The sequence below is a fragment of the Salmo trutta genome, chromosome 16, assembly GCF_901001165.1.
Source record: "Salmo trutta chromosome 16, fSalTru1.1, whole genome shotgun sequence".
NCBI lineage: Eukaryota > Metazoa > Chordata > Actinopteri > Salmoniformes > Salmonidae > Salmo > Salmo trutta.
The window spans coordinates 32,367,530-32,376,864 of record NC_042972.1 but is presented as its reverse complement, the minus strand read 5'-3'; the positions used below and the strand labels follow the sequence as shown (position 1 = coordinate 32,376,864).

The 9,335-nt window shown below is 46.1% G+C and overlaps 2 protein-coding genes across 3 annotated transcripts; both read left to right on the top strand.

Annotated features, from left to right (window-relative positions):
- Window positions 1-330: 330 nt before the first annotated feature.
- Window positions 331-9,289, top strand: rft1 (RFT1 homolog). Of its 2 annotated transcripts, none has more exons than XM_029693986.1 (10): window positions 331-620; window positions 4,498-4,583; window positions 5,026-5,142; window positions 5,265-5,556; window positions 5,922-6,056; window positions 6,255-6,515; window positions 6,655-6,799; window positions 6,980-7,085; window positions 7,166-7,415; window positions 8,808-9,289. In XM_029693986.1, the coding sequence occupies exons 1-10, from the start codon at window positions 558-560 to the stop codon at window positions 8,865-8,867; spliced, it is 1,515 nt and encodes a 504-aa protein (XP_029549846.1). In that variant the 5' UTR covers window positions 331-557; the 3' UTR covers window positions 8,868-9,289. The 2 variants fall into 2 exon arrangements, with proteins under 2 accessions (XP_029549846.1, XP_029549845.1); XM_029693985.1 differs by having other exon boundaries at window positions 7,879-9,289.
- Window positions 1,848-4,487, top strand: LOC115150558 (uncharacterized). Its single transcript, XM_029693987.1, has 2 exons — window positions 1,848-3,081; window positions 3,952-4,487. Exons 1-2 carry the CDS (start codon window positions 2,759-2,761, stop codon window positions 4,328-4,330), a joined length of 702 nt encoding a protein of 233 aa, XP_029549847.1. The 5' UTR covers window positions 1,848-2,758; the 3' UTR covers window positions 4,331-4,487.
- Window positions 9,290-9,335: the final 46 nt, after the last annotated feature.

Sequence of the window (9,335 nt, the reverse complement as noted above, 5' to 3'; positions counted from 1 at the left end):
ATATAAAGCACTTTAGATAGCAGGGTGACGTTTTATAAACCACGCTATCACTGCACTCAAGAAGAAATGGCCTTTGCTTTCTGCAAATTGTGACCAGACACACAAACGCACACAATTGTCATAAGTAAATGTTATGTCCATTCTAAAATCAAATATATTTTTTTGGTATGCGATGTTGAATGTAACATAGCAGTATTCCCATGAGACTTTCATTTCTTATTTACAGTTGTTCCTGCATCAAAAACTCAACGTTGGGGTGACCACGCCGCCTAGCGGGGCGTGGTATAATGTACACAAATCGTTCTGGTGACGTGATAGTGACTTTCCATGTGTACGGAAGTTGATAGCATGAAATCTCTAAAGCTGTATGTAGTCAGGTCTGGTCATACGATCCACCAGAAAAGACAAATGGCACAACAATTAATACAGATTCATACTTCATAACGCACTTACTGTCCGTATCTGTGAGTCTGCTTCTTTTCACGGTGCAGTTTCTGGTTTCTGGAGAAGCCTTGTCATAAGCCTCAAAGGAAGAGGGCTAGCTAGCTAGCTGTACGATGAGTTCCCAAGATATGTTGAAGAATGCCTCCACTCTCGCGTCATACAATGTCTTGCTTCAGGTAAAGTAGCTAGCTATTATAATTAGCTATGCCAAACTCCTTTTTGCACATGATGACAATAGTGTCCTTGCTAAAATTCCTTATATCCACTCCCTCAGAGTAGCATGTGGAGGACATACTTTTATGTTAGTTGTAGTAAAATATCCTTTTATGTAGTAATTTTTTATGAATGCCAAGATTTTGTAGCAGTTGTTGATGCGATTAGTGTGTGCCCTGAGTGAGACCAGATTCCTTGTGAGAGAAGGGAGAAGATTACACCTTCTTCTTGTAAGGTTACCCTCCGGGTGGGCAACATCAGCATGGTGTGTGACTGGCAATTAAGAACAGCCTTCTACCCAGCCTCACCGAAACACCTGTCTGCATAAGTGAAAGACTCATGTCTCTCCGTATCCCCCTAGCCAAGATGCGTTATGCTACAAATTGTATTTGTTACATGCGCCGAATACAGTGAAATGCTTGCTTACATGCCCTTAACCAACAATGCAGTTTTAAGAGAAAAAAATAAGTGACATAAAAGTAACAAAAAATAAAAGAGCAGCAGTAAAATAACAATAGTGAGGTGGGTATCAGTACAGAGTCAATGTGCAGGGGCACCGGTTAGTCGACATATTTGAGGTGATATGTACATCGGTCGCTCTCTCGCTGAAAGGCTGAGTGAGACTGAGCCTCTTCTGAGCGCAGAGGACCAGAAGTGGGCATCTATTAGCTCAGTGCTCTATCAGGCTGCGTCCCACTCCATTGGCTACAAAGGTAGGAAACATCAGGACTGGTTCAATGAGAACTCTGACACCATCACAACCTTACTGGACAATATGCACAAAGCGCACAGGGCTACTCTCAACAGCCCCACATCTGCTACCATTCACAAGCAATGGCGTGCATCGCGCAAGGAAGTGCAAACAACCTTGCGTGCCCTGCAGAACAAATGGTGGACGATAAGTCACAGGAAATCCATATTTCTACCAATCAACTAAAGCATATTTATTTTGAAATGTTTTATTTAACCATTATTTAACTAGGCAAGTCAGTTAAGAATTCTTATTTACAATGATGGCCTACCCCGGCCAAACCCTAACCCAGACGATGCTGGGCCAATTGTGCGCCACCCTATGGCACTCCCAATCACGGCCAGTTGTGATACAGCCTGGAATCGAACCAGGGTCTGTAGTGACGCCTCTGACACTGAGATGCAGTGACTTAGACCGCTGCGCCACTCGGGAGCCGGGCCCTAGAAGTCGCTCCATCTATGGCCCTAGAAGTTGCTCCATCACTCCCATGAAAACAGCTGATGGTCTGACTCTCTTGAAGGACTAAAACTAGATCCTGATGAAGTGGGCTGACCACTTTGACACACTACTCAATCAGCACTCTCCTACAGACCTTCCAAGAGGTGTTATCAGCTATCCGTTCCCTCAAGAACAACAAGACTCCTGGCGCTGACAGCATCCCGACAGAGCTACTTAAGAAGGGAGGTTACTTCTGCACCAGAATGCTCCACCAGTACATCACAGAGGTTTGGGACTGTGAGATCGTCCCCCAACAGTGGCGGGATGCAAACATTGTCACTATCTATAAGAACAAGGGTGACAAGTCCATCTGCGGCAACAGCCGGGGGATATCCCTTCTGGCTGTTGCCGGCAAGGTCCTGGCTAAGGTGATGCTACACAGGCTGGCGAACAACATCACAGAGGAACTGCTGTCAGAGTCACAATGTGGCTTTAGAAAGAACAGGAGTACGGTCGACATGATATTCACGGCACGGTAACTCCAGGAGAAGTTAGGACCTTTTCATGGCCTTTCATTAGGACCTTTTCATGGCCTTTGTCGACCTCTCCAAGGCCTTCGACACTGTGAGCAGGGAACTACTATGGGGCATTCTACTCAAATTTGGCTGTCCAGACATATTTGTCAACATCCTTTGCCAGTTCCATGATGGGATGATGGCTCGGGTGGCCATAGGAGGGCAGGAGTCAGTGCGCTTTGGTTGGAGTGTGTGCTGACACCGATATTCTTTAACATCTTCCTCCTATGTGTCACCCAGCTTCTCCACAAGGAGCTTGAGGACAGCAGCGGGTTGCGGTGGACTTCAGGCTGGATGGAGCAGTTTCAGGAGGCTCCAAGCAACCACCAAGGTTTTGATGGAGCAGTTTCTTGAGCTGCAGTGTGCTGATGACTGTGCTCTTGTGGCCCACACTCCGGAAGACCTTCAGTCCGTCCTTGTAGCGGCTGTGAGGGTCTATAGTAGGATGGGACTGTCTATCAACACCACCAAGACAGAGGTCGTCTGCCAGTGGAGATCCAGCCCTCCACCCACCATGCCTGTCTTCACCATTGAACACAAATCACTGGCAATAGTCCCGTCCTTCAAATACCTGGGCAGCATCCTTTCGGAGGACTGCAGCATCGACCTCGAAATTCAAAATAGGACCAAGCAAGCATCAGCTGCCTTCGGGAAACTCAGGTGCAGGCTCTTCCAAAACAGGGTTCTCCACCTTTACACCAAAGTTACCGTCTATTAAGCCGTCTGCATCACCACACTTCTTTACAGCTGTGAAGCCTGGGTCACCTACAGTCGCCACAACAAGCAGCTCAAGCGATTCCACATAAGATGCCTGAAGCGCATCCTGGGAATCATCTGGTGCAACCGTGTGGCCCATACAGATATACTAAGACCAACTGTAAGAGTATAGAGGCCATGGTCACCCAGCACCAACTGTAAGAGTATAGAGGCCATAGTCACCCAGCACCAACTGTAAGAGTATAGAGGTCATGGTCACCCAGCACCAACTGTAAGAGTATAGAGGTCATGGTCACCCAGCACCAACTGTAAGAGTATAGAGGCCATGGTCACCCAGCACCAACTGTAAGAGTATAGAGGCCATGGTCACCCAGCACCAACTGTAAGAGTATAGAGGCCATGGTCATCCAGCACCAACTGTAAGAGTATAGAGGCCATGGTCACCCAGCACCAACTGTAAGAGTATGGAGGCCATGGTCACCCAGCACCAACTGTAAGAGTATAGAGGTCATGGTCATCCAGCACCAACTGTAAGAGTATAGAGGCCATGGTCACCCAACACCAACTGTAAGAGTATAGAGGCCATGGTCACCCAGCACCAACTGTAAGAGTATAGAGGCCATGGTCACCCAGCACCAACTGTAAGAGTATAGAGGTCATGGTCACCCAGCACCAACTGTAAGAGTATAGAGGTCATGGTCACCCAGCACCAACTGTAAGAGTATAGAGGTCATGGTCACCCAGCACCAACTGTAAGAGTATAGAGGTCATGGTCATCCAATACCAACTGCGCTCGCTTGGGCATGTCATTAGAATGTTTCAGGAGCGCTTGTCGCGGAACATTCTGGCCGGTGGTCTGCAGGGGGCAGATGAAGCTCTACATGGACCAGCTGAAAACGTTGCTGAAGAAATGCAACATCAAACCCACAGACCTAGAGGATGCTGCAGCCAACCGTTCCACCTGGTGGCAGTTCTGCCAGAGCGGTGTACAGAGGTGGGAGGAGGAGAGGAGCACAAAGTCACAGCAAAAACAGCTCAGGAGACATACAACCATGCCTGCCCCGCCAACACAGACTGCATATGCCCCACCTGCAATACAGTTTGTGGATCTGGGATTGAACTCTACAGTCACCAAAAATTCACCGTTAACTCAGAAGTGGAAGTCGTCATCGGATACGATGGGCTACCATAAGCAAGTGTGTGTTTGTTGTCCTAAGGCATAAAATATTCAAGTGGCAGAAAGACATCTAAGTTACAGAGCAATCTCTATTCCACGTGAGATAATCATAATGATAATGATGACATTTCTATTGCATATCTATCTATGTGCCTCCTGAATATGTTCCTGGTTATTTTTAGGTCATGTTTCGTGTGCTCACCTTTTTTCTGAACGCATTCACGCTGCGCTTTGTGTCCAAAGAGCTGATTGGCGTGGTCAACGTCAGGTAAGATTGTTTTACTCTGTGGCAATTCCATGGTAACAGAGTGATGCTGGGATTCAGATTTTTCACTTTAAAATGAATGCCAAACAAAAACCAATGATAGCAAAGTTAAACAAACTGTACAACTCTATGCACAAGGATGACTTTGAGCAATTTCCACAGAATATTTTACAAAAACATTTACTTGAAGAACAGTGCAGAAGCAAAGTTTAGGGAGTTGTGTGGTTTGTTTAACTTTGCAATCATTGGTTTCGGTTTGACGTACATTTTAAAGTGGAAAGTGTCTCAGCATCAGTCTGTTACTGTGGAATTGCCTTCTGTATAACATTACACCTGCTGCAATATGATCTGTCCAAACCTGCAGTTAAACAAAAACTAACACCACTACATACTGTGTGTGTGTGTGTGTGTGTGTGTGTGTGTGTGCGTGCGTGCGTGTGCGCAGGTTGACACTGCTGTACTCCACGCTGGTCTTCTTGTCCAGAGAGGCCTTCAGGAGAGCCTGTTTGAGTGGCAGAACAGATCACCACTGGAGACAAGTCATCAACCTGCTATGGCTGACGTGAGTGGGACTATAGGGGAGCTGCTGCTCCACAGTGTTGGCTCTGGTCAGAACATACACAGTTGGGTCTTTTATTGGCACTATCTGCAAAACAAATGATTGTGTGTGTGTCATCCTCCCAGGTTGCCGCTGGGTGTACTTTGGGCATCTCTCCTGGTGTGTGTGTGGCTGTGGCTCCTGGAGGTTCCGGATCCCCTGACTATCCCTCACTACGGCCCCGCTGTGGGGCTCTTTGCCCTGGCCGCACTGCAGGAGCTGCTGGCTGAGCCTCTCTGGGTCCTGGCTCAGGCCCACATGTTTGTCAGGCTGAAGGTGGTTGCTGAGAGCCTCGCCATGGTGGCTAAGTGTGTTCTGACAGTGGTGCTGGTGGTCTCTGCTCCTCAGTGGGGGCTCTACATATTCTCTGCTGCTCAGGTACATACGTACGCAGCCCCATCCCTTATACAAATGATCTTATGTTTGTCTATTTAGCGCAAGCGTTTACCCACCTTTTGCAGAAAAAATGCATTGAAAGTATAGGCAGCACTGCTTAATTCACAGCAATCAGCGTTTACCCACTTGTTTTTTTTTTTACCACTACATCACTAGTTACAAGGGAGTATGGTTAGAGGGTTGTGTGCATAGAAGGTATTGTCAAAAAGATGAAGTGGCCATGGAGTAAGGTTGTGTTAGTAAATATGAATATATAATGGTGGGAGATTGTATTGCATGCAACACTCATAAATCACTGCGGACGAGTGTCTACTTAGCTAACTGTTATACTGGCCTGTACTTCATAGCTGGTGTACACAGGGTTCCTGGTGCTGTGCTACTTTGTCTACTTCCTGCGTTTCCTGGGCTCTGGGGAGGCCAACAGGAAGTACTTCCCCCTGCAGCGTGTGGCAGACCTGCTGCCCTCCAGAGTTGAAGGAGAGGTAACATTCACCCCAACAGCACTAACCGTCACTCACCACATACACTCCTCACTGAGCTAGTATACAGTATACCCGAAAGCAATTGGTTGTATTAACTGACAAATCAATGATAAATTGATTGTTTGGTTCATTCATTCATATACTATGTCAGGTCACAACTGTGTGTGCTATGTCATCCCGTTGTGTGTGTGTCTGTAGCCTGTGATTGACTGGACGTTGGCCAGGCTGACGTGGAGCTTCTTCAAGCAGTCCTTTCTGAAGCAGATCCTGACGGAGGGCGAGCGTTATGTCATGACCTTCCTCAATGTGCTGAGCTTCGGCGAGCAGGGCGTGTACGACATCGTCAACAACCTGGGCTCAATGGTTGCCCGTTTCATCTTCCTGCCCATCGAAGAGAGCTTCTACGTCTTCTTTGCCAAAGTCCTGGAGAGGGGGTGGGACGTCAGGCAGCAGAAACAGGTCAGAGGGCAGAGTCAGCCAATCAAATACCTGTCACTCATTTCACCATTTGTCAGTAGCCAATGATAAATAAAGTTGTCTGACACACACATCATAGCTCATGCAGGTGCATTGATGCCGCTTGCTGATTGGTCTGCAGGAGGAGGTTGCCATAGCAGCTGAAGTTCTAGAGTGTCTGCTGAAGCTGGTGCTTGTGATTGGTCTGATCATCACAGTGTTTGGTTACGCCTACTCTCACCTGGCTCTGGACATCTATGGGGGATCTCTACTGAGTAGTGGTGCAGGTGGGTCAACTAACCAAATGAATCGATGAATTAAGTAAGTCAACCACCATAGTCAACTGAATCACTGGAGTTATAGAGAGATAAAGGAACTTATTCAGCAATGATAGGAATAATGTAATTCCTCAAGCTGCTGGTTGTATGTGAGTGGTTGTGTGTAATGATATTTGTGTTATATTGAAGGGCCCAGTCTGTTGCGATGCTACAGCTCCTATGTGCTCCTACTGGCCATTAATGGAATTACTGAGTGCTTTGTCTTTGCTGCCATGAGCAAGGAAGAGGTTGACAGGTGAGAGAAGGCAGGCACACACAGACACACACACACAGTGTGTATCATGTTGCTTACGTTGTCCTCTCGTCTGTCCCCAGGTATAACCTGGTGATGTTGGCGTTGTCTATCTCCTTCCTGCTCCTGTCTTACATGCTGACGTGGTGGGCAGGGGGCATTGGCTTCATCCTGGCTAACTGTCTCAACATGGGCCTGCGTATCCTTCACAGCCTGTTCTACATCCACCGCTACTTCCTGTACAGCCAGTGGACGCCTCTGCGTGGCCTGAGGCCCTCCCCTCTTCTGCTGCTGGCTCTGGCTCTCAGTGCAGTCCTCACTGCTCTCTCTGAGGTACCACACTATAACTGTTCTCCTCACTGCTTTACTGGACACGCCAGAGGAGGCTGGTGAGAGGAGCTATAGGAGGATGGGCTCATTGTAATGGCTGTAATGGAATAAATGGAACGTAGTCAAACATGTGGTTTCCATATGGTTGATGTGGTTGACACCGTTCCATTAATTACATTCCAGCCATTACAATGAGCCCATCCTCCTATAGCTCCTCCCACCAGCCTCCTCTGATATACTGTATACACCATCCAATCACATATCAGCCAATCACACTTAAGTCTGTCTCTGACGTTTAATAAAACAGTTATTGTTTCTACCTTACAATCATAGAAATGGGAGTTAGTATACAAACTATATATTTATTCTTGTCAAATAATCAGAGCTAATAGTGAGACAGATTGTCTTATCTTATTTATTTACCATAGAATCCGATTTCCCATCTGTCTGTACTGTGCTGTTTCAGGGTGTGTTCTGTTGTGACGGAGGATGGCTACTAAGGCTGGTTCACATCGCCGTGGGGGCCGGGTGTCTACTGGGTGTACTTGTCACTGTCCTTCTCACAGAGACAAAACTTGTTCAGTTTGTTCGGACTCAGCTCTTACCTCGCTATGGGAAGAAACACACCTAAACCTGCCCAGCAGAGGAGTAACCTGCCAGCTATAATGAGAGAGAGAGAGAGAGACAGGATAAACCGAATGGCAGAAGGATAGATAGATCTGAACACAGTGACTTGGAGGGGAATGTGGAAACAGCTGCAATCCTAAGTAACCCTGTCATGGACTGAGGGTGAAGTTGGAATGAGCAGCTCACTGGCCAAAAATGTTTGTGTGTGTGTGTGTGTGCGTGTTCGTGCGCGTGTGTGTGTGTGTGTGTGTGTGTGTGTGTGGTGTGTACAGTCAGGTCTAAAAATATTGGCAACATTGATAAAGATGAGCAAAAAAGACTATAAAATAAATAAATGCAAATACTGAGCTATATTGTATGCTCAAATTTTGGGGAAATTATATTATTATATACTTTATTATATACTAATACAATTGCTCAGAGAAAGAGATTTTGTTTAACAAGTAATGTTTGTTTTTTCTCAAAAAGATAGTGGTCAATACTCCAGTACCCCTTGCGAGGATAATGGCACTGAGCCTTTTCCTAAAATGTTTTATGAGATTGGAGAACACATTGGGAGGAATCAGACCATTCTTCCATATAGAATCTTTCCAGATCCTTGATATCCTTCATCTGCTGTTATGGACTGCCCTCTTCAATTCAACCACAGGTTTACAATGGGGTTCAAGTCTGGAGACTGAGATGGTCATTTCAATATATAGATTTTTGTGGTCAATTAACAAAAAAAAAGGTGGATTTTAATATGTGCTTGGGGTTATTGTCTTGCAGGAAAATCCACTTGCAGCCAAGTTTCAGCTTCCTGGCAGACGCAACCAGGGTTTTGGCTAAATTGTCCTGGTACTGGGTAAAGTTCATGATGCCTTTGGGGCCCCAGGACCAGTGGAAGCAAAATAGCCCCATAACATCAATGATCCACCACCATATTTTACAGTAAATATGGGGTTCTTATCGGCATATGCATCTGTCTTTTGACACCAAACCCACCACTGGTGTGCATGGCTAAAGAACTCTATTTTCATCTCATCTGACCATAGCACTGGTTCCAGTCCAAATGCATTTAGCAAACTCCATGCGTTTACATTTATTGGATGACATGAAAATAGAGCTCTTTTTGTGTGTACAGTATGAGCAAGCACTGAAAACACTGTTTCACCTGCACATTGTTGAGTTTTTTTTATGTAAACTGCTTGAGAGGTAGGCTATTTTGTAACCAAATTAGGTTTTGATAAATAAAAACAGGTGGATTTTGACTAATTGTTATTTGTAGCCTATGCCAGATTAGATGCAGTGTATTAG

Excerpts from the sequence above, each read along its gene's own strand:
- LOC115150558 (XM_029693987.1), top strand. The coding sequence starts at position 2,759 with ATGGAGCAGTTTCTTGAGCTGCAGTGTGCTGATGACTGTGCTCTTGTG. Across the intron at positions 3,082-3,951 it reads GCTGCCTTCGGGAAACTCAG|AATGTTTCAGGAGCGCTTGT; the intron begins GTGCAGGCTCTT and ends GCATGTCATTAG.
- rft1 (XM_029693985.1), top strand. The coding sequence starts at position 558 with ATGAGTTCCCAAGATATGTTGAAGAATGCCTCCACTCTCGCGTCATAC. Across the intron at positions 4,584-5,025 it reads ATTGGCGTGGTCAACGTCAG|GTTGACACTGCTGTACTCCA; the intron begins GTAAGATTGTTT and ends GCGTGTGCGCAG. Across the intron at positions 6,516-6,654 it reads ACGTCAGGCAGCAGAAACAG|GAGGAGGTTGCCATAGCAGC; the intron begins GTCAGAGGGCAG and ends ATTGGTCTGCAG.